The sequence below is a fragment of the Protomyctophum parallelum genome (assembly GCF_964188405.1).
Source record: "Protomyctophum parallelum genome assembly, chromosome: 6".
NCBI lineage: Eukaryota > Metazoa > Chordata > Actinopteri > Myctophiformes > Myctophidae > Protomyctophum > Protomyctophum parallelum.
Genome location: NC_139701.1, coordinates 54,214,897 through 54,240,824, shown reverse-complemented (window position 1 = coordinate 54,240,824; position 25,928 = coordinate 54,214,897). Strand labels below are relative to the sequence as shown.

The window sequence follows — 25,928 nt, the reverse complement described above, 5'->3', positions numbered from 1 at the left end:
GTGTGTGAAAGGTTAAATCATGAATTATGCATCTTAGACCTTAGATTCTGAAATAAGGCCCTGGCACACTGCAAGCACCGCTGACGCTGCATGGTGTCCCTGACATGCCGGGCAACGTGCCCACATTGGGAAGCTTGTTTTGTATTGAGCCTCTGTATACCTGCCGCACGTATTGTCGCGCGCGTGTGTGTGTGTGTAAGGTAGGGCATTCACTTCTAGTCATTTTTACTAGTTGACTAGTTGCCTGGTTTGCTAGTCGACTAGTTGTTTAACTACCTATTATGTAAAAGAAAAATCTCTTTTTGGGAATAAATTACACTATTAGTACATTTAAAAAACATTCAGAAACGGTGTACATTGGTGACTATAACTATAATCTACCTGATCTTGAGGCCTACAAAATCTGGAGAAAAAAAAAAAAAAAAAAAAAAAAAAATCCTTATCAACTAGTCAACTAGTGACTAGTACCAACAAGGTTGACTAGTGGATTTACTAGTCGACTAGTAAACTAGTCAACTAGTTGCTTAACTCATTTTGGGCGGGAACCCCTTTTGGTGTTAGCATTACGTTATGCTTTAGCTATTGAAAAATAGCAGATCTACAAGCTCATAGCGTGCCACCGAGTGGCGCGATACGAGCTTGTAGGTCTGACATAGAAGACATTTTTTTAGAATCTGATCTCAGGTCAGAATGAAAACTGTCAGGATGTAGAAGACATTTTTTGAATCTGATCTCAGGTCAGAATATTAATGCAACCTAGTGTAAAGGTGCGCATGCGCGTCGGTCCAGTCGTCCACTCTCCCTTATCATTACCTTCTGCGTCTCGTCCTTCTTCTCCTGCTTGAGGATGTCGGTGAGGTTGATGAGCTTCTCCATGGCCTCCACCTGTCTGCTCAGGTGTTTGAGGTACATGCCGCACGCCCTGCAGTACGCCTCCAGCAGCAGGCCGAAGCGCTGGCTCACCGTCTTGTTGTGCATCTCCGATCTGGGGAAAGGAGGGGAACCAAACCGTTTGGTTGTGAACGTGTTGTAGCAAAGGCTTCAATGTTTGATTGATTGATTGATTGCAGTGTTGGTTTTTGGCAGCAAATTTCTGTTTTAGTTTTTTGTCGTTGTCTCTTGAATAGTTTTCACTTAGTTTTAGTCACATTTTTAGTCACCTGGAATGTTCTAGTGTTTAGTCTAGTTTTAGTCGACTAAATGTCATACGATTTTAGTCGACTAAATCTACAGTTGATTTAGTCGACTAAAATGTGTTTTGACAGGCCTTGATGTCGTTGTAATGACATATTTTACACTTTAGTTGCATGCTGAAAATAGCAGATATACAATCTCACAACGCGTCGCGCTGCGACGCGTTGTGAGATTGTATATCTGCTATTTTCAGCATGTAACCCAGCATAAAACTGGATCTCTTGTCCACTAGTCCCTTCCTAACATTTTAGTCTAGTTTTTATTTGTTGACGAAATTGTCAGTATATTTAGTCTTAGTTTTAGTCATCATAGATTCGTTTTTATTTAGTTTTAATCAGTGAAAAAAGGTAGTCGACGAACATTTTTCGTCTTAGTTTTAGTCTCGACGAAAACAACACTGATTGATTGTTTATTTATTTTCCTGTCATGCACACCTTGTGCCCAACCCTCATGGGTTTATAAGACACCATTTCACATTTGCAATTACAGCATGTTTTACATTACATAATTTATGCATTTCACAGCATGTTTACGTTACATAATTCATTATATTACACCTCAGATGTATACAGAGTACTCGAAAGTCCCTTTGGCAAAACATATCTCCATTTTTACATAGTCATTCAAATCTAGGAAATCCCCACATATAGAAGACATCTTATTAACCAAAATATCCCTTGAGTCATCGTATTTAGAGCAGTAAAACAAAAAGTGAACTTCGTTTTCAATTTCATCTAGATCACAGAACAGACAATAGCTCTCATCTTCAGGGGTGGCATTAAACCTGCCAGTCTCCAGTGCTAATGGAGACTGGCTAATATAATATCTTATATGGAGGGGAACCCCTTTACTTGTATCTTATATGAGGGGGAACCCCTTTACTTGTATCTTACATGAGGGGAACCCCTTTACTTGTATCTTATATGAGGGGAACCCCTTTACTTGTATCTTATATGAGGGGAACCCCTTTACTTGTATCTTATATGGAGGGGAACCCCTTTACTTGTATCTTATATGGAGGGGGAACCCCTTTACTTGTATCTTATATGGAGGAGGAACCCCTTTACTTGTATCTTATATGAGGGGAACTCCTTTACTTGTATCTTATATGAGGGGAACCCCTTTACTTGTATCTTATATGAGGGGAACCCCTTTACTTGTATCTTATATGAGGGGAACCCCTTTACTTGTATCTTATATGAGGGGAACCCCTTTACTTGTATCTTATATGAGGGGGAACCCCTTTACTTGTATCTTATATGAGGGGAACCCCTTTACTTGTATCTTATATGAGGGGAACTCCTTTACTTGTATCTTATATGAGGGGAACCCCTTTACTTGTATCTTATATGAGGGGAACCCCTTTACTTGTATCTTATATGGAGGGGAACCCCTTTACTTGTATCTTATATGAGGGGAACCCCTTTACTTGTATCTTATATGAGGGGAACCCCTTTACTTGTATCTTATATGAGGGGAACCCCTTTACTTGTATCTTATATGAGGGGAACCCCTTTATTTGTATCTTATATGAGGGGAACCCCTTTACTTGTATCTTATATGAGGGGAACTCCTTTACTTGTATCTTTTATGAGGGGAACCCCTTTACTTGTATCTTATATGAGGGGAACTCCTTTACTTGTATCTTATATGAGGGGAACCCCTTTACTTGTATCTTATGAGGGGAACCCCTTTACTTGTATCTTATATGAGGGGAACCCCTTTACTTGTATCTTATATGAGGGGAACCCCTTTACTTGTATCTTATATGGAGGGGAACCCCTTTACTTGTATCTTATATGAGGGGAACCCCTTTACTTGTATCTTATATGAGGGGGAACCCCTTTACTTGTATCTTATATGAGGGGAACCCCTTTACTTGTATCTTATATGAGGGGAACTCCTTTACTTGTATCTTATATGAGGGGGAACCCCTTTACTTGTATCTTATATGAGGGGAACCCCTTTACTTGTATCTTATATGAGGGGAACTCCTTTACTTGTATCTTATATGAGGGGGAACCCCTTTACTTGTATCTTTTATGAGGGGAACCCCTTTACTTGTATCTTATATGAGGGGAACCCCTTTACTTGTATCTTATATGAGGGGAACCCCTTTACTTGTATCTTATATGAGGGGAACCCCTTTACTTGTATCTTATATGAGGGGAACCCCTTTACTTGTATCTTATATGAGGGGGACCCCTTTACTTGTATCTTATATGAGGGGAACCCCTTTACTTGTATCTTATATGAGGGGAACCCCTTTACTTGTATCTTATATGAGGGGAACCCCTTTACTTGTATCTTATATGAGGGGAACCCCTTTACTTGTATCTTATATGAGGGGAACCCCTTTACTTGTATCTTATATGAGGGGAACCCCTTTACTTGTATCTTATATGAGGGGAACCCCTTTACTTGTATCTTATATGGAGGGGAACCCCTTTACTTGTATCTTATATGAGGGGAACCCCTTTACTTGTATCTTATATGAGGGGGAACCCCTTTACTTGTATCTTTTATGAGGGGAACCCCTTTACTTGTATCTTATATGAGGGGAACTCCTTTACTTGTATCTTATATGAGGGGAACTCCTTTACTTGTATCTTATATGAGGGGAACTCCTTTACTTGTATCTTATATGAGGGGAACTCCTTTACTTGTATCTTATATGAGGGGAACCCCTTTACTTGTATCTTTTATGAGGGGAACCCCTTTACTTGTATCTTATATGAGGGGGACCCCTTTACTTGTATCTTATATGGAGGAGGAACTCCTTTACTTGTATCTTATATGGGGGGGAACCCCTTTACTTGTATCTTATATGGAGGGGAACTCCTTTACTTGTATCTTATATGAGGGGAACCCCTTTACTTGTATCTTATATGGAGGGGGAACCCCTTTACTTGTATCTTATATGGAGGAGGAACCCCTTTACTTGTATCTTATATGAGGGGAACCCCTTTACTTGTATCTTATATGAGGGGAACTCCTTTACTTGTATCTTATATGAGGGGAACCCCTTTACTTGTATCTTATATGAGGGGGACCCCTTTACTTGTATCTTATATGAGGGGAACCCCTTTACTTGTATCTTATATGGAGGAGGAACCCCTTTACTTGTATCTTATATGGAGGGGAACCCCTTTACTTGTATCTTATATGAGGGGAACCCCTTTACTTGTATCTTATATGAGGGGAACCCCTTTACTTGTATCTTATATGGAGGAGGAACCCCTTTACTTGTATCTTATATGGAGGAGGAACCCCTTTACTTGTATCTTATATGGAGGAGGAACCCCTTTACTTGTATCTTATATGAGGGGAACTCCTTTACTTGCATCTTATATGAGGGGAACCCCTTTACTTGTATCTTATATGAGGGGGAACCCCTTTACTTGTATCTTATATGAGGGGAACCCCTTTACTTGTATCTTATATGAGGGGAACCCCTTTACTTGTATCTTATATGAGGGGAACTCCTTTACTTGTATCTTATATGAGGGGGACCCCTTTACTTGTATCTTATATGAGGGGAACCCCTTTACTTGTATCTTATATGAGGGGAACTCCTTTACTTGTATCTTATATGAGGGGAACCCCTTTACTTGTATCTTATATGAGGGGAACTCCTTTACTTGTATCTTATATGAGGGGAACCCCTTTACTTGTATCTTATATGAGGGGAACCCCTTTACTTGTATCTTATATGAGGGGAACCCCTTTACTTGTATCTTATATGAGGGGGAACCCCTTTACTTGTATCTTATATGAGGGGAACCCCTTTACTTGTACGTTTTGTGGTAAAAGCTTTGCTTAAACATTCCTTTTTTCAGGCCTTGCCCCCCCCCCCTTTCTTCCCTTCTTTTTTCTTGGAAAAACGACACGATGGGAACTATAGACAAAAACTAATTTCACCCACTTTGTTTTACTTGTAAAACTGTGATGTACCCAGGGGGCAAAGGGGGTTGACCTGCATTTGCCATGACCTCAAAGGTTGTCCACCAGAAATAGTATCTATGACCCCGTAGGATCACAACCTATATGGACAACCCGGTCAATTTTTTGCTGGAAGTCCAATATGGCCGCCGCAATATTGGCCCCTATTAGTTATAATGGGGGGTGAATAGGGCAAAACTTTAAACCAAAACCAAAATCCACGAAACTTCTCAGGTTGATCAATGATATAAATATGAACATTTTTTGTATTGAAAGTTTCCATGAATTTCAATATGGCCGCCACAATATGGCCGCCACAATATTGGCACCCAGAAAATAGGTTTGGCTCTAACTTTTGAACCAGATGAGCTAGAAACGCAAACTCGGTGTCTATTTCATGTTTTCTGACCATGAGAGACTCAATGGAATACCCATTTTCATTATTGGGTGTGTCTGGACCCTTATTGTGCATATTTACAAGATGGTGGCTACCCGAAATAGTGCTTTACCATGATTTCTACCATGATTGTTGACTGTTTTAGCAAACACAAGCAATATTAATCCATTGGCTAAGATTTATGACACAGAAGGGACATATATATTTGACCTTGCATATTGTCATTTCCCCTCAGATCCTATGTAGAGTTGTAGGAATGATTTCAGATAAAATCAGAGACCAAAACAATGTATCTTAGAGATTACTTTACTATGGGACTGATACTATGGGATTGAATGGGACTGAATGGGAGTGACAGTCCCATAGTAACAGTACCTCCCATTCACTCCCTCACTCCCATTCAGTCCCATTCAGTCCCATTCACTCTGAATGGGAGTGAATGGGAGTGACAGTCCCATAGTAACAGTACCTACCATTCACTCCCTTTCACTCTGAATGGGAGTGAATGGGAGTGACAGTCCCATAGTAACAGTACCTCCCATTCACTCCGATTCAGTCCCATTCACTCCCCCATTCACTCCCATTCACTTTTATTCACTCCAATTCAGTCACATAATAACAGTACACCCCATTCACTCCCATTCAGTCCCATTCACTCCCATCGTGTCAGTCCCATAGTAACAGTACCTCCCATTCAGTTACATTCCCTCCCATTCACTCCCATAGTATCAGTCTCATAGTAACAATACCTCCCATTCACTCCCATGCACTCCCATAGTATCAGTCCCATAGTAACAGTACCTCCCATTCAGTCCCATTCAGTCCCATAGTATCAGTAACTCCCATTCACTCCCATAGTATCAGTCATATATTAACAGTACCTCCCTTTCACTCCCATTCAGTCCCATAGTATCAGTCCCATACAGTACCTCCCATTCACTCCCATTCAGTCCCATGCACTCCCATAGTCTCAGTCCCATAACTAAAAAACATTGCATGGATGCACCTGGGACATATCCTCAGTGATGTATCCTGAGGTCAACGGGGTTCCGGGTCTCTCAACATCATACCCCAGCCGGGGTTGATCAAGTCCCGACTTACGTCCCAGTAGCTATACCCTCAATCAGTCCCACTAGGGAAAAACCAGCGGCACACAATCCGTTGGAACTACTCCAGAACTACTCTGCCAGGGCTGGGAGGTACACTTCTGGCACATGGAGGGACTAGGCTCTGTGGGTTGTCTCCTGGTCGGGCCCCTCCTACGTCTCACCAGGTCCACTCCTGCTCTCACCAGGAGTAGAGCGAGGACCTGTGCGTTGCACCAGAGTCCCAGCACCAGACAGTTCATTCAGGAGTGGTGGGCTTTGGGCAATGGTTCCGCAGGGTCATGGTGCTGCGGTTCCGCTTGCTGCTTGCATGGCCCTCCCAAAGGCCTCACAGAGGGTTGTTGGACTTCATCCTCACAGAGGACACAGGCTGGGGCACTAACCCATACTGCTCACGCGGGTGCCGTCTACATTCCGGCTGTCACCCGTCTCTCCGGTGTCACCAGACTATACCTGGTTGTCACATAGTCTATTCCTATGAGTCACTATATAAATAGAAGAACTATAACTAAAAAACATCGCATGGATGCACCTGGGACGTATCCTCAGTGATGTATCCTGAGGTCAACGGTGTTTCGGATCTCTCAACATCATACCCATCACTTAGGCGACCCAGCCGGGAGTGATCAAGTCCCGACTTACGTCCCAGTAGCTACCCTCAATCAGTCCCACTAGGGAAAAACCAGGGGCACACAATCAGTTGGAACTACTCCAGAACTACTCTGCCAAGGCTGGGAGGTACACTTCTGGCACATGGAGGGACTAGGCTCTGTGGGTTGTCTCCTGGCCGGGTACTGTTACCCATAGTAACAGTACCTCCCTTTCACTCCCATTCACTCCCATAGTATCAGTCCCATAGTAACAGTACCTCCCATGCACTCCCATAGTATCAGTCCCATAGTAACAGTACCTCCCTTTCACTCCCATTCAGTCCCATTCACTCCCATTCTATCAGTCCCATAGTAACAGTACCTCCCATTCACTCCCATTCACTCCCATTTTGAAAGGTGTGTTAAAATGGCCTAAGTCACATTTTATTATGACTTAGGCAAAATAATATGGCCTAAGTCTCCCTCTTGACATAGGCCATTGTTTTAATAGGGCGTAACAGGAAGGCCTTTTACATTAGGGCTCGGGTGATTTTACCAGAGGTGGCCAGCATCACCAGGTGGTGATTTAGGCCAAAAAAGCAGTTTGGCAAAAAATGACTTAGGCAATTAGTTTAATAAGGTGACGATATTCAAAACAGTCAACAATCATGGTAGAAATCATGGTAAAGCACTATTTCGGGTAGTCACCATCTTGTAAATATGCACAATAAGGGTCCAGACACACCCAATAATAAAAATAGGTATTCCATTGAGTCTCTCATGGTCAGAAAACATGAAATAGACACTGATTTTGCGTTTCTAGCTCATCTGGTTCAGAAGTTAGAGCCAAACCTATTTTCTGGGTGCTAATATTGTGGCGGCCATATTGTGGCGGCCATATTGAATTTCATGGAAACCTTCAATACAAAATATGTTCATATTTATATCATTGATCAACCTGAGAAGTTTCGTGGATTTTGGTTTTGGTTTAAAATTTTGCCCTATTCACCCCCCATTATAACTAATAGGGGCCAATATTGCGGCGGCCATATTGGACTTCCAGCTAAAAATTGACCGGGTTGTCCATATAGGTTGTGATCCTATGGGGTCATAGATACTATTTCTGGTGGACAACCTTTGAGGTCATGGCAAATGCAGGTTTCCTAAAAAAAGGGTGGTTTGCCCCCTGGGTAATGTGACAATAAAGCAGAGAGAGAGAGAGAGAGAGAGAAAGTCAGCAGGGGCACACTTGAGCCGACAGCCGTGGACAGAAGAAGCTGAGTGCCGCGACGGACCGATTCCCGGAAACGCTCTCCTCCGCGACAATCAGCCGCGGGGGTGGAGCTTCTTTTCCATCCACCAGCTGTCTAAAAACTCGGAATTGACGTAAAACACAGCTTCTTCTGTCCGCGGCTGTCGGCTCAAGTGTGCCCATGCTGACACCTGCACACATGATGTCAGCCACCAACTCACTTCAGATGCCAAAAGAAGAAGTGTCCTATCCTTTGATTGGTTAAGGCTTTCTTGAGCAGGAAGCGGACGAGAGGATTGTCAAGGTACTGCTCGTACTTTAACACCTATAGGAGAAGAGAGGAGAGAGAGACATTTAACACCTATAGGAGACGAGCGGAGAGAGAGGCATTTAACACCTATAGCAGACGAGAGGAGAGAGAGGCATTTAACACCTATAGGAGACGAGAGGAGAGAGAGACATTTAACACCTATAGCAGACGAGAGGAGAGAGAGGCATTTAACACCTATAGGAGACGAGAGGAGAGAGAGACATTTAACACCTATAGGAGACGAGAGGAGAGAGAGACATTTAACACCTATAGCAGACGAGAGGAGAGAGAGGCATTTAACACCTATAGCAGACGAGAGGAGAGAGAGGCATTTAACACCTATAGGAGACGAGAGGAGAGAGAGACATTTAACACCTATAGCAGACGAGAGGAGAGAGAGGCATTTAACACCTATAGCAGACGAGAGGAGAGAGAGGCATTTAACACCTATAGGAGACGAGAGGAGAGAGAGACATTTAACACCTATAGCAGACGAGAGGAGAGAGAGGCATTTAACACCTATAGCAGACGAGAGGAGAGAGAGGCATTTAACACCTATAGCAGACGAGAGGAGAGAGAGACATTTAACACCTATAGGAGACGAGAGGAGAGAGAGACATTTAACACCTATAGGAGATGAGAGGAGAGAGACATTTAACACCTATAGGAGACGAGAGGAGAGAGAGACATTTAACACCTATAGGAGACGAGAGGAGAGAGAGACATTTAACACCTATAGGAGACGAGAGGAGAGAGAGGCATTTAACACCTATAGGAGACGAGAGGAGAGAGAGACATTTAACACCTATAGGAGACGAGAGGAGAGAGAGACATTTAACACCTATAGGAGACGAGAGGAGAGAGAGACATTTAACACCTATAGGAGACGAGAGGAGAGAGACATTTAACACCTATAGGAGACGAGAGGAGAGAGAGACATTTAACACCTATAGGAGACGAGAGGAGAGAGACATTTAACACCTATAGGAGACGAGAGGAGAGAGACATTTAACACCTATAGGAGACGAGAGGAGAGAGACATTTAACACCTATAGGAGACGAGAGGAGAGAGAGACATTTAACACCTATAGGAGACGAGAGGAGAGAGAGACATTTAACACCTATAGGAGACGAGAGGAGAGAGAGAGACATTTAACACCTATAGGAGACGAGAGGAGAGAAAGACATTTAACACCTATAGCAGACGAGAGGAGAGAGAGACATTTAACACCTATAGGAGACGAGAGGAGAGAGAGACATTTAACACCTATAGGAGACGAGAGGAGAGAGAGACATTTAACACCTATAGGAGACGAGAGGAGAGAGAGACATTTAACACCTATAGGAGACGAGAGGAGAGAGAGACATTTAACACCTATAGGAGACGAGAGGAGAGAGAGACATTTAACACCTATAGGAGACGAGAGGAGAGAGAGACATTTAACACCTATAGCAGACGAGAGGAGAGAGAGACATTTAACACCTATAGGAGACGAGAGGACAGAGAGACATTTAACACCTATAGGAGACGAGAGGAGAGAGAGACATTTAACACCTATAGGAGACGAGAGGAGAGAGAGACATTTAACACCTATAGGAGACGAGAGGAGAGAGAGGCATTTAACACCTATAGCAGACGAGAGGAGAGAAAGAGAGACATTTAACACCTATAGGAGACGAGAGGAGAGAGAGAGAGACATTTAACACCTATAGGAGACGAGAGGAGAGAGAGAGAGACATTTAACACCTATAGCAGACGAGAGGAGAGAGAGAGAGACATTTAACACCTATAGGAGACGAGAGGAGAGAGAGACATTTAACACCTATAGGAGACGAGAGGAGAGAGAGGCATTTAACACCTATAGCAGACGAGAGGAGAGAGAGGCATTTCTGAGACACTATGGCCCTCATTTATAAAACTCGGCGTACGCCAAAATATGCGTGCACGCCAAAATTACGCCGCAATTCTTTTCAAAAAATGGGTTCCCGGCCTGAGGGGGTAAAACACCAAAAGGGGTTCCCGCACAGATGGAGTGCCACAATTCTTTTCCACCCTAAAACATGATCATCAGGTATTATTATTATAGAACTTTTTTTTATTTTTTGTATTTGTTAAAATATAATTTTTATGTGGACACGCCCACCAGTTCATCAAGTATGCCTGGTTTGATGGGTGGAAATGGGTGAACTGAAGCCGCACCCACAGCTGTAGTTGTATGATAAAGGGGGAGGGGTTAGGGGAGGGGCTGATAATGTGATGTCACTATATTACTGTTTATTTCATAGACACATGACAAACTGGAAAAAATTATTGTTATTTTTGATCAACGTTTGCCTGTTATCTCTCCTAATGGTAACGACATCAATACAGCATGGAATTGGGGACCAAATCTTATCCAACGATAACAAAATATTCTTTAGATTTGGGCCTGAGAGTCTAAATGGTGGTCAGTGGCTCAAAAGCTGACCTTGCACCAGCTGAATAACCACTGACTGAACCACTGAACACAGTCCTACCTGCACCAGCTGAATGAACCACTGAACACAGTCCTACCTGCACCAGCTGAATGAACCACTGAACACAGTCCTACCTGCACCAGCTGAATAAACCAGTGAACACAGTCCTACCTGCACCAGCTGAATGAACCACTGAACACAGTCCTACCTGCACCAGCTGAATAAACCAGTAACCGCGGTATGCGTTACATACCGGCGGTATGGCGGTATTGCGGTTATTGCACCCAGCCCTAGAACACAGTCCTACCTGCATCAGCTGAATAAACCAGTAAACACAGTCCTACCTGCACCAGCTGAATAAACCAGTGAACACAGTCCTACCTGCACCAGCTGAATAAACCAGTGAACACAGTCCTACCTGCACCAGCTGAATAAACCAGTGAACACAGTCCTACCTGCACCAGCTGAATGAGGTACTGGGACAGTTTGTCGTCGGTCAGGAACTTGTCGAGGCAGCGCACGGCGAAGTGTCTGACCACGGGATCCGGGTAGTTACAGTCCAGCAGCTCCATGGCCTGCTCAGGGCGGATGGACGGCCACTCCTTCAGCAGGCAGTACATCTGAGGAAGAACAACACTAGTTCATTCACTATCAGTACATCTGAGGGAGAACAACACTACTTCATTCACTATCAGAACATCTGAGGGAGAAGAACACTAGTTCATTCACTATCAGTACATCTGAGGGAGAAGAACACTAGTTCATTCACTATCAGTACATCTGAGGGAGAAGAACACTAGTTCATTCACTATCAGTACATCTGAGGGAGAACAACACTAGTTCATTCACTATCAGTACATCTGAGGGAGAAGAACACTAGTTCATTCACTATCAGTACATCTGAGGGAGAACAACACTAGTTCATTCACTATCAGTACATCTGAGGGAGAACAACACTAGTTCATTCACTATCAGTACATCTGAGGGAGAACAACACTAGTTCATTCACTATCAGAACATCTGAGGGAGAACAACACTAGTTCATTCACTATCAGTACATCTGAGGCAGAAGAACACTAGTTCATTCACTATCAGTACATCTGAGGGAGAACAACACTAGTTCATTCACTATCAGTACATCTGAGGGAGAAGAACACTAGTTCATTCACTATCAGTACATCTGAGGGAGAAGAACACTAGTTCATTCACTATCAGTACATCTGAGGGAGAACAACACTAGTTCATTCACTATCAGTACATCTGAGGGAGAACAACACTAGTTCATTCACTATCAGTACATCTGAGGGAGAACAACACTAGTTCATTCACTATCAGTACATCTGAGGGAGAACAACACTACTTCATTCACTATCAGTACATCTGAGGGAGAACAACACTAGTTCATTCACTATCAGTACATCTGAGGGAGAACAACACTACTTCATTCACTATCAGTACATCTGAGGGAGAACAACACTAGTTCATTCACTATCAGTACATCTGAGGGAGAACAACACTAGTTCATTCACTATCAGTACATCTGAGGGAGAACAACACTACTTCATTCACTATCAGTACATCTGAGGGAGAACAACACTAGTTCATTCACTATCAGTACATCTGAGGGAGAACAACACTACTTCATTCACTATCAGTACATCTGAGGGAGAACAACACTAGTTCATTCACTATCAGAACATCTGAGGAAGAACAACTCTAGTTCATTCACTATCAGTACATCTGTCAGTATTTTAGCTGTGACGTGAGCGCCCCCTCCTGAGATACTTCCGGGTCCTACTTTTGTGTCGCTTTTGTGTCCCCATAGTTATACTGTGACGCTCCGTCGGACTAAATCTGAGACAAAAACAACCACGAAAGTCTAATTTTACCGCTTTCCTTGCAACAACAAAGCTGCACTGCTCTCCCAAATCTGGCTGTGACAGGCCGTCTGCCCCACATGGAATAGGCCTACTATCGCCATTTTATTTTATTGTGTCAACTAAATCCTCATGAATGCAAACTAGATTCAACATACTCAAGCCTGCACACATTCTAAATATGCCCCCGAAATATTTTACAGAGCAAATGTTGCCACCTTCAATACTAATGACAATAATAACAATATATAATATATATATATAATAACAATATTTTTTTGTTGTCATGGACACTTGTACGAAACATTAATAATTCTACTCGAGTTGGAAGCATTAAGACCCATTTTAACCCTCAATGGCTTCCTTTCTGAAAAATAACGTCATTGTAAAAAGATTCACGCATTTAGATTTACAATGAGATGCGGACGGGAGCTGGTGCCACTTGGACCCGGACGTAACATAGCACTACAAAATGACGTCGGACTTAAATACTGAATTCGTTTGATTTATTTCACATTGGTTTAAGACCTGAGGCCTGGTTCTACGAATGGCTTCTAAACAAGCAGGCCTCACAAAAAAAAAAAACAGCAGACGTACAAGCTCATAGCGCGGCACGAAGTGAAGTGCTGTGAGCTTGTATATCTGCAGTTTTTTGAATAGCCAAAAATATAAAATGACACCAAAGCTTTCCCGGTTTTAATGTTCGATTCTACAAATGCCTACTAAAATATGTAGTTCTCAAACTATTTCGGAATTCAAGTGGAGTAGTGGAGTAGAGGAGTGTGTGTGTGTGTGTGTGTGTGTGTGTGTGTGTGTGTGTGTGTGTGTGTGTGTGTGTGTGTGTGCGTGCGTGCGTGCATGCGTGTGAGTTGAGATAGCATTGTTGTACTTGTACCTGTGCTACTTCGTCTCTGGAGTTCCACTTGACGGCCAGGAGAATCTTAGAAAGGACCTCAGGTACGTTCATACAATAGTGTCTGGTAGAGACAGAAGACAGGAGAATCTTTGAAAGGACCTCAGGTACGTTCATACAGTAGTGTCTGGTACAGAGAAGACATTCAACATGTAACTCATGTTAAACACAATATCCCAATGTGGATATCTGTCTTCATATCCCACTTTCCAATTAAGATCCATGTGGTTCCCAAACGTTTTAGCCCGGGGCCCAAACTAGTGAAAATAGCAGATTTCCTTTTTTCACTATACTTGTCAAAACATTTGTCTTCTAGTAATTTTGACATGAAATATTGAGCACCACTCGTATAGAAACATAGGTATTTGAGAAAACTCAGGATTTAGAAGTTATTTTAAAATAATTCGACGTCAGGCCTAAATGGGTTAAAGGGTAATTTTACATTGCACTGCATGCTACAATAATAATAATACCACTGTGTTATACCTGTGTCTCCAGAGGAAGTCCTTTTCCTGCTCGGTGATTTCAGACAGCGGGTCTCTGTTACTCAGCTGTCTCAGCTGGTCTACGTCAGCCTCGGTCAGCGCTGCATGGTCCCTGGCCACACGGTTACTCTGGAATACATTAGGGACAAAACAACTGAAACACGCTGATGCATTATTAACCACACCTGATGCAATATTAGACACGTCACTCACTCTGCTGGCATGTGGGGCCTTAGTATCCCCCCCCCCCCCCCCCCCCCCTGTCCCTTAGACGGTTTGGCCAATTTATTACTATTTTGAAAAGAACAAGCTCACAACGTCGTGTCCACTAACCTGTAGAAAAAAGAAAAAAAAGTCTTCTGAAAAAATATATATTCAAAGATTTGTGACGCATTTTCACGATTAAAAAAAAAATAGCAGACCTACAAGAAAATCTAAACAACTTTTTTTTTTAATATCTTGTTCAAAAAGTTATCTGCCTAATGATGATGTCACTGGAAGACGGTTTCTAAACTGCCCACAGCCCTCCTATGAGACACAGACTGAGTAGAAATAATTCGTGCCATTTTATCATGATTATTAGTGAGGACCTATTTACCTATTATATGAAGATAGGTTGAAAAGTGGTGAAGTGGTCCTTTAATTTAGATTTTAAGTGCAGCAACAGTGAAAACTAAATAAATTCTTAAAAAATAAGGTCGATTACGCACTTATTATTTTGAACATTTTAGTATGGAATGTAACTGTACTGGCGGAATCCCTGTATTACAAAACCTCAGCTAATATGATGCATCTTCCCTCAGCCATAACAATAGCCCCTTATACAGGCGCTGTGAGCTCGTGCTATTTCTGGCTAATCAGAAAAGGGACACTAATGCTCAAGTGGTTAATGTAAAGATTCGGGCACCCTGTAGTTACTCTGAGGATAACCTGGGGGTCCCGGACCCCCTGTTGAAGACCCCCTGGGCCTATCGTATATCACACTGGGTCCGCCGTGTCCTTGAAAAGGTTAAGAATCACGGCTTTAGGGCAACACTCGCGATCCATTAAGCACCATTTACTGTTAGCGCTCCTGTTACCAGCCCGGGTCCTCGAGTTACAGAAAATGGTATAACTTAATACACTGTATTGAGTTAACGTCGTAAATAAATAAACGCTGCGTGGGACAGTTGTCAGTCGTGTCACCCCCGTCAACATCATCACCATCATCATGATCACACCCGTGTCTGATAGATATCCGACCGCGTGCCACGCTGAAACAACATAAATCGGATATTGTGTCGGCCATTGTCCCGCTGCCAGCCGGTGCCACCACATTTTCCTTCATTACACGATGTCGATGTAACCACACACCGATTGAAAAAAAAAAAAAAAAAAGCATCAATATTTGATGGGATTGGTCTCAACCGGTGGTTTTTACACGGTATGGTCTCAGTTCAACCAGTTCATTCTCTATCCCGCAGTGGTTCTCAAACCTTTTCATGTCAAGGACCCCCAGATTGACACTCATTAGCCCGCGGACCCCCCATTTAGAAAATATACGCCAAGGAGTGCAGTGATTTTCAACCATTTTCATTTCAAGGACCGCCAGTTTGACCTGCATTAAGCTACTGAGTACTACGGACCCCATTTAATGGCATTTATATCTCTGGGACCCCCAATGTATATTATAAATCACTGTTGATTTAACTGGGTCTTGATATCGGAAGGTCGCTAGTTCGTATCCCCGGACCGGCACGTTAAAATGACCACCGCTGAAGTGCCCTTGAGCAAGGCATTGAACCTCTACCATGAAATGTTCTATGAGCAGGGCCTGGCTGTAAACAAGTTCTTGAGCTTAGTCCAGTTACCCTGGGTAAACATAGTACCTTTCCTTTCCTTTCCTTAGCTGGGGGGCCCCCATGAACTCTCTCAAGGACCCCTAGGGGTGTCTGGACCCCACTGCTCTATTCCATTGATTATCAACGTGGGGACCCCCGGGGGAGTCCTTGAAGGGGTTCCCCAGCTAGGGGGACCCCCGGGGGTGTCCTTGAGGGGGTTGAGGGGATGACCCTTTGATGGAAATGGGGGTGTGGATGCCTTTGGACTTCCTAAAGTCTACAATGATTTCTTTGGTCTTATTGGTGTTAAGTGAGAGGTTGTTGTTATCGCACCATAGAGTCTAGTTACTCTATCTCCCTCCTATAGGCCCTCTCATCACCGTCGGTTATTAGTCCGATCACTGTGGTATCATCCGCAAATTTAATTATGATGTTATTCTCGTATCTGACGACACAATCAAACGTAAACAAGCTGTACAGCAGAGGACTGAGGCAGCAGCCTTGGGGCGCACCGGTTCTGGTGAGAATTGTGGATGAGCTTCTCTCTCCTATGCGAACACACTGGGGCCTACCCGTCAGAAAATCAAATAGCCAGTTACAGATGGAGCTGCCCACACCACGGCCACTGAGTTTCAACACTAATTTAGATGGTACAATAGTGTTAAATGCGGAACGATAGTCTATGAACAGTAGTCTGACATAAGAGCTTTTCTTTTCTAGATGTACCAGGGCAGTGTGTAAAGCAAGAGAGATTGCATCATCCACAGATCTATTTGCACAGTAAGCAAACTGTAAAGGATCAATACTAGCAGGAATTATGCTCTTGATATAAGAGATAACCATTTTCTCCAGGCATTTCATGAGAACAGATGTCAAAGAGGGGGTTCCCCAGCTAGGGGGTGTCCTTGAGGGGGTTCCCCAGCTAAATGATGGACAGTAAGTAATCAGGATCAAATGGAGAACTGGTCTGTAACTTCAACATGTCAGTGTACAAACATTTCCGTCGCAGAGTTAAATAGCCTCGGAAACACAGACGTTTTTATTTCCAGGGAGGAAAAAAAAGTCTGGGTCCGAGTCCACTTCAATACGGCATAGAGTAGCGCAAACGTCGATCACTCTCTGCTGATTTCGGATTGTCTGCACCTTTGTTAAATTGACGCACACCCGTACACACACACACACACACACACACACACACACACACACACACACACACACACACACACACACACACACACACACTCCTCTCTCTCTCTCTCTGTCGCTCTAATTAATTAGTCTCATGTCCAGCAGCTGGGCACAGTTTCTCCCTGGCGGATCCTGCCGGGAGCTGCCTATGCCATAGAAAGCATAGGTGAGTTGAACCCAATGAACCTCAATTGAACCTCAATGAACCCATTGAGACCTGAGACAAGATTCTAATGTCTTCTAAATACGGTTTTCTGAAAAACCTACATTGGCCCAATCCAAGCCACCCACAAGATATCTCGAGGAAAGCTATATTATTACCATCTGGTCCATCCACGAGAAACACGAGATTTGATTAAAAATATATATTATTGGTTCCTTTTTTCCACTTCCATTCTGTTGCTATAGCCTCCACAGGCCTTCCGTTAGCTTCTGTTAGCTTCCTTTGCTAGCCTCCACAGGCCTCCCATTGTAGGAACAGCCTACATGATAATCCGCGGTACACGTGACTGACCGCACAGGATTAGTAGTGTTTTTTCTGCTCAAAATGGGATGAAGTACCATGTTTGGGACCTTATAAAACATTAATCTGTGCTCACGCTAAGGAAATTAGTCGTCCGCACGTTAGTACCATAGACTGTACCCAGGTACACAGCCTAGAGGCTATCACTTCCAGTGTCAGTCGTGCTGAGCTTGTATATCTGCTGTTTTTCCAACAGCTAAAGTTTAAAATAATGGTTAAAGTGGTTAAACGCTGTGTACAGTGAAACGGTATTAATCAAATTTTGGGGCGGGAACCCCTTTTGGCGTTAACATTACGTTATGCTTTAGCTATTGAAAAATAGCAGATCTACAAGCTCATAGTGCGCCTCCGAGTGGCGCGCTACGAGCTTGTAGGTCCGCTATTTTTTTTAAATCGAAGAACGACTGACATAGAAACATAGCTTTTTCAGAAAACTGTCAGGATTTAGAAGACAATTTTAGAATCTGATCTCAGGTCAAAACGGTATTAAACGTGCATCCGCGGCCTAAAGCCGTATCAAAACATCGATCCCTTGACATTATAAAACTCTATAAAGACGCACCAGTGGCACCAACGTTGCAAAGGGGCCGGGGAGATGGCTCAAGCTCTTTTTCCTAATTAGTGGAGTAGTGAAAGTTCATTCACAATGAGATGCTGTCCAATTAGTGAAGTAGTGAAGGCCCATCCATAATGAAATACTGTCTACTGCAGTCTGTGTCCAAGTGTCCCTGAGGAAGAGATTTAACCCCTAACCCAGGGGTTCTCAACCCGTGGGTCGCGATCCCTCGGGGGGGGGGGGGGGGGGGGGGTCGCCGTATTATTTTGGGGGGTACCCAAATTATTATATGTGACCAAATTTGACTGAGGGACTGCCATTGGGTTTTTTTTTAATTTTCGTTTTTTTCATGTCCTATGAAAGGAGGGAATCATAGCTTCAAATTGACATATTGGTTGTTCAGTTTGACCCACCGGTTTTGGAGATATGGCTTATAGAGTAATGTCTTGCAGAAAAAAGCGAGTTGAGAAAACAGGCTTGAAATGTTCACTTCTGTGGTCTCTAACATTACACCTATAGCTACATGTTTAAGCATTTATTTCATATTTACATTTTTATTTACAATTTCAGCTCTGACACTTATTTCAGACATGCTCTATATGTGAAGAGTCTGCCTGTGCTATTAACCCATTTTGGAAAAAAAAAGAAATTATTATATCTGATTTCAGTATTCAGTTATGATTTTCTCTATTATTAAGGATATGTTTACAGTCAGTTTGTATTGCAAGATATTGAGGATTCCATACAGACAAACCGCTACTGGGAAAACTGGAACAGACTTAATAAGCTAAAACAGGACGAATTACCCATCCAAAATGGAGATATATGGGTGAACCATTTTTCTAGCCCAGGGGTCCTCAACTAGAAATGATGAAGGTCCACAAATATTTTTTTGAATAAGACCGAGGTCCGGTCCCATGCGCGGCGTCCATCGGAGAGCGGGGCTCTATGCCCGTTTAGTATGGTCAAGCCAAGCTTATACAAATCAGATCCCCTTCCAACCAACCAATAATGGGGTGCAGAGTGCAGGCCCGGAGTGGAACTCCAAATCCAAATCACACTGCTCGCGCGCATAGCACGCGCCAGAATTTTGGGGGCCCTTGGGGGACATTTTGGGGGCCTTTGCAGCAATTTCACATGAGAAATGAACCATCTGATGTTATTTATATTATTAACTTCTTCCCTCCATTAACGTAAGACGCACAATGTAGTTGTGCTGCAGCAACACTGCCTGAATTGAATTGAAATTGACTGTGGCTGGCCTGGCCTGAGCTTAGGAGAGATCTTTTTTTGCTGGCCTGACCCGATGCAAAAAAAAAAGCCTAGGGTCCGCAGAGAGGTGGTCCGCGGTCCGGTCGTGGTCCGCGGTCCGGTCGTGGACCGCGGTCCGCCAGTTGAGTACCCCTGTTCTAGCCTCTTTGGCCCAATCGAGAAGAACAAAGAGCAAAAACAATTAAAAGATAAACTACAAAACCTAGAGTCAGCCATAAAAGACTACCAGAATCCACTAGATTCCCAAATCAACCTAAAATAACTACAAGACAAAATAAAAACACTTAAAACAAAGAAGGCCTGTGGGGCAGACGGAATTCTAAATGAAAGGATAAAATTCACCGACCTCAAATTCCAACTGGCCATATTAAAACTCCTACATATCGTGCTCAGCTCTGGGATTTTCCCCAGCACATGGAATCAAGGGCTGATAATGCCACTCCACAAAAGTGGAGTGGAATTTGTGTAAACAGCAACCTCGGAAAGATCCTCTGCATGATCCTCAACCACAGAATTCTAAATTTCCTCACAGAAAGCAATATCCTGAGCAAATTACAAATTGGCTTTCTACCAAACAGACCACATTTACACTCTCACCACCCTAATTGACAACCAAATAAACAAAAGCAAATTATTCTCCTGCTTTGTCGACTTCAAAAAAGCATTCGATTCGATTTGGCATGAGGGTCTGAAACTTGGAAAGTGGCATTGGGGGGAAAACCTATGACATCATAAAATCAATGTACACTAACAACAAATGCGCAGTTAAAATAGGCGAAAAGCACACAGACTTTTTCTAAAACTAAGAACTGTCTAACAGTACAATCTGTACAATGAAACTATGAGTATTCAATATAGAGTACTAATGTCTACATAATATGATATCTAAATTACACAAGTTCAGTCTTTGCATACGCCTGCAAGGTCGTTGAGCCCAGTGCAAGTGCAACGGCAAGTGCTACGGGCTAAGATGGAGTTTTCAGACTACGGCGAAAGATCGGGAGTGAGTCTGCAGTTGCAATGGGAAGTTCATTCCATAGTTTTGCAGCCAGAAGGGCAGTGGCATGCACAGATAGACACTAAGGGGTGCTAGAGGTTTTTTTACAGTATGTGGCCCATGGTGACATTGGTTAATTCTTGATAAAACGCTTCTAATATATTATTTAGGCCCCAAAATCTATAAATCTCACACTATTAAGGCAACCGGCCGGTTCCACACGCTGCACAAGCTGCCCTTTTTTCACTTGAGCACCTGCCCCTCTAAATGTCTGTGCACGCCACTGCAGAAGGGAGAAGAGTCTGGGACATATGGAGCGTTGTCCCGGCTGTTTTACTGAAGGTTCTGCCAGCTTCCCTGTGTTGGCTGATCTGAACAAGCAGATCTAAGCCCAGTAAGAAGTTGTCTAGGTTTTGAAATAGTCAGCTACCGGACATCAGAAATGTACTTGTCTCCGCCAGGACGGACGGACGGACAGCCGAAGGCTGGGTGGCCTAAGGCTATGTTTCTGCTCCTGTCTGTCTGTGTGTGTGTGTGTGTCTGTGTGTGTGTCTGTGTGTTTGTCTGTGTGTGTGTCTGTGTGTGTGTGTCTGTGTGTGTGTCTGTGTGCCTGTGAGCAGCTTATCTCTGGCACCGAACCATTGTACTGATTGGTGTGAACTGTGAAACGTTGCACGCACTCGCCCAGTAGGCCAAGGAATGAGACACCCCCTGGATATGGACATGATGCAACTTCCCATAAAAAGGCCATGCCCATTTCTGTCTGACAACATTCTTCGCCACGTGATCAAGATGTATCCGTCAGATTTTCCATTGCGATCGGCTTTCAACATTTGTGGGGGTGCATGTTTTGCACAAATGCCAAATTGTGAACGCATCGTCCGATTGTCGCGAAACTCCAGCAGGCCTAGGAAGAACTGCCACCCGAAATTGTTTGGATCAACCTCATGGTCGTTGATATAACAGTAAAGTCCAGGGTACCAACCAAGCAACCAACAGCTGTGTGTGAAATGAAGGAAGTGGTGTCAGTTGCTAGACAATAGGCATAAAAGTCAATCATCGATATACCACAATGTTGGATTGTGTTTATGATAAACAACATGAGGATTGAGGGTGAATAGGTGATGAAAATAAATCAACATTGCACTACACTGAGGTATTATTTATTATTATTGCCTCGTTTATATTGCATTATATCAGGCTGATAGTTATTTTTGTTTAATACAAAAACCTCCGGCCAATACCACCAGTGCAGTAGTCAGCTATTTAGTTTCTTGTGGAACTCCCTGGTGCATCTTCTAACTATAAATTAACTATAAATGAACTCCCTGGTGCATCTTCTAACTATAAATGAACTATAAATGAACTCCCTGGTGCATCTTCTAACTATAAATGAACTATAAATGAACTCCCTGGTGCATCTTCTAACTATAAATGAACTCCCTGGTGCATCTTCTAACTATAAATGAACTATAAATGAACTCCCTGGTGCATCTTCTAACTATAAATGAACTATAAATGAACTCCCTGGTGCATCTTATAACTATAAATGCCTCTGTCTCTGTCTGCGTGCGTGTGTACGTGTGTGTAATGCGCGTAACTCGAGAACCGCTTGACCCACCGACTTCACATTCGACACAAGCGATCCACATCCCCGCAGGGAGTGCAGTGCCCGGTATAGAGTCGGTCGGACCCACAGTTCTCCAGAACCACCACAAAAGGCTCTGGTCAGGCTCTGCCAGTGCAGGGCCTAATGAGGCCAACTCCTTTCAAATGGGCCAACTGGGCCAGGCTCTGCCAGTGGACCTAATGAGGCTCCTTTTCAGGCGGAACTCCACGGTTCCGCCTGCAGTCCCTCCTCTTACCACTAGGGCCGAGCGCCTCAACGTTGGACAGCATCTCTGGGGCCTTGGTCCAAAAGGGGGGAGCTTGAAGCCAGGCCTCTTGAAATGGTAATTGAGACCGCAGAGAGCACTTAGAGAGCATTTTACCAGTTCATTACCTAACGTAATCCATATAGGGTCTGTCACTTTGCCTGTAAGTAAACTGATTTGGTGGCACCTGGTCACCTGACAAGAGACTCTGCTGGCTGAGGATCAGTTCCCCGGAGCTGACCCAGTTAGCGCGCTCTGTTTCGCCACCTTGCCCAGCGGTCAAGAACGCGGTCAAAAAGGAACTCTCAACACCGCCATCAGAGCATGGTAGAGAAGATGGCCAGACAGACAGAAAGAGAGGGGAGGGACTGTGTTGCTGCCCTATGCGCCAGCCTGGCGTAATGGGATGAGTGAGCGACTGAGTTGACCCATTAAGACCTGGAACGCATCTGGGTCAACTTATTTTAAACTTTAGCTATTGAAAAATAGTAGATATACAAGCTCATAGTGTGCGGCACCGACTGTCGCACTATGATCTTGATCTAGATCTATGATGATCTATTTTTGAAAAATCGTGAAAATGTGTGCAAATCTTTGAATAGAATATATTCAAAGGATATATTATATTCTTTCAGGGCAAATGTTTTTACTCAAATCTTTGCTTCTGGAGGATCCTGGAACAAGATACTTTCAGATGGGGGTCGGCGGCCAATTACATATCGTTCTGGGTGGCGCTCCTTGACATGGAAAGGTTTGAGAACCACTGGTTTTTCTGAAAACTGTTAGGATTTAGAAGATTCCTCAGCAGGCTACAGAAGTGGTTGTTTACCTGTCCAGAGAGGTTGAAGTTGAATCCCAGCTCCCTAGAGATGGTCCAGTTAGCGTGGTCCTCGACGGTGGTCATGTCTGGGTATTTCACTGGGCTGCTGAAGTGGTCAAACTCCAACTCCAAACACGGGGTTTCCTACAACAACAAAAAACATGGAGATAACAAATGGCAAAGAGTCTCACTTTATTATTTTGCTGATGTCTCTGTTTGTTTAGCTCTTCAAAATGTCTGTTTGTTTTTATCCAAGGATAATCTAATCTAAAATAATATAATATAATAATGTGCTTAGAAGAGACAACCATCAGTTTATTATAACTGAACTCTGTGAATATTTAAACTTACTATGTTCTAAGACAACATGGTACATGAACTTGTGAGCGCGTAGTACCTTATTGGGGTTTGATCCTGTGACGCCGATGGCATTGAGCAGGTCTTCAAGGCCGTGGGGAACCGGCCATAAATTGAGGGCCATCTTGTGTGCAACCAGGGTGTGGGTGTAGTCAAACAGGTTGACATTCCCCCAGGCCAGGGGACAGTGCTCCTGGGGAGAGGAGAGGATGGGAGAGGGGTCAAACAGGTTGACATTCCCCCCAGGCCAGGGGACAGTGCTCCTGGGGAGAGGAGAGGATGGGAGAGGGGTCAAACAGGTTGACATTCCCCCAGGCCATAGGGGACAGTGCTCCTGGGGAGAGGAGAGGATGGGAGAGGGGTCAAACAGGTTGACATTCCCCCAGGCCATAGGGGACAGTGCTCCTGGGGAGAGGAGAGGATGGGAGAGGGGTCAAACAGGTTGACGTTCCCCCAGGCCAGGGGACGGTGCTCCTGTGTGGGGAGGAGAGGATGGGAGAGGGGTCAAACAGGTTGACGTTCCCCCCAGGCCAGGGGACAGTGCTCCTGGGGAGAGGAGAGGATGAGAGAGGGGTATGGAGGAGCTGCTGTGTTACGTGAAGATTCTCCTAATAACACAAATACTGCCAGGTACTCGTTAATTAATTATTCCAAAACCAGCAGTGTTTTTCCAGCGAAACCCTTATTTTGAAGGTCCACCCGAGCCCCAAGACGTGAACCGGATATAGGTTCTGTTCTTTAGTTATCATGGGCCATTCAAGGAGGCTTGTTTTGACCAAAAACTCAATCTGTTGCTTTGCAACCTAGAAGCATGCATACGGTACGTTGGTGAAGAGCGCGCTCTATCACAAACCACTGAATATACCCACATGTACGTCATTGGCGCTTAATTGCTGGATTAGACTTCCGGTAAAACGCCTTCCGCTCACAAAACTCAATGAGGAAACCAACCCCGTCAATGAAACCCAGTTCCCTACAGTAGAAGTTGACAGACTGAACAACACGCCCTATTCTTTTACGTTCCGCGATAACATCTTAATCTTTAGGCTAAGAGGCAGCCGTGTAAGTAAATCATTGACACACAGAGACATGAGACAGAGTAACATGACGACAGCTGGTCAAAAAGCACCTACTTATTGCAGGCACTGGAACCGAGAGGCTAGCGTGGAAGTGTTTATCTTTAATTTATGGTGAGGCATGAAAGAGCATCCGCTACCCCGAGCTCATCGCGGCCGCGGGTCAAACCAGGTGAGAACAGCCATGACTGTGGTGTCAGTTACAGTATCCATGCCCAGCGCAGACGGATGAAACACACACACACACACACACACACACACACACTTCTCTGGCTGTATAGGTTTTCCCTGCCAAAGAGGAGGCTGATCGATCCGTCCGATCAATCAGCCAGGGTGTCTGCTAACTAAGGCCCCATAGACACAGAGACCCACATGCAGACACACGCACACGCACACGCACACGCACGCGCACGCACACGCACACGCACACACACACACACGTTATCCCCTTCTCCCCCTCACTGTATATGTTTCTTTTCCCTTTTTGCTTCCTTTATGATGAATTCCTGTTCTTTGACTATATTATGGAAGTGTCTATTTGTACGTCTCTTAATGTGTTGATGAATTGAACACGGTGGACCCTCTTATAAACGAGTGTAATGCTTAATTGGGTCGTCCACTCACAGTTAACAGTCTTTGTATTGAGTTTGTGCTTGAAATGTACTGTAATTCTGCAAACTAAATAAATCAATAGTCATTGGTGGGGATGGGGTAGTGATTGTGGACGAATATAAGTACTTGGGTACAACGATTGATTCCAAGCTGACATGGAATTCCAACACTCATTCCATCTACAAGAAAGGTCAGCAGAGGCTGCATTTTATGCGCAGACCATAGACTGTAAAAAATATGGACAAAGCGTTCCCCGGGTCTAACATGAACGTAAAATGAAGCCTGTAATAATATGCTAATTCCTGATGTA

At 43.8% G+C, this 25,928-nt stretch overlaps 1 protein-coding gene across 1 annotated transcript in view; it reads right to left on the bottom strand.

Moving 5' to 3' along the window:
* The window catches only part of pik3ca (phosphatidylinositol-4,5-bisphosphate 3-kinase, catalytic subunit alpha), a gene marked incomplete at its 3' end in the record, with an annotated part of 68,457 nt that overhangs the window by 12,069 nt on the left and 30,460 nt on the right, over positions 1 to 25,928 (bottom strand). The window contains exons 12-18 of the mRNA XM_083768100.1: positions 23,971 to 24,123; positions 23,583 to 23,717; positions 14,525 to 14,652; positions 14,021 to 14,102; positions 11,704 to 11,868; positions 8,703 to 8,806; positions 814 to 985 (exon numbers count right to left, since the gene is read on the bottom strand). Coding sequence (XP_083624226.1) covers positions 814 to 985; positions 8,703 to 8,806; positions 11,704 to 11,868; positions 14,021 to 14,102; positions 14,525 to 14,652; positions 23,583 to 23,717; positions 23,971 to 24,123 — 939 coding nt within the window. The remainder of the gene's footprint in view (positions 1 to 813; positions 986 to 8,702; positions 8,807 to 11,703; positions 11,869 to 14,020; positions 14,103 to 14,524; positions 14,653 to 23,582; positions 23,718 to 23,970; positions 24,124 to 25,928) is intronic.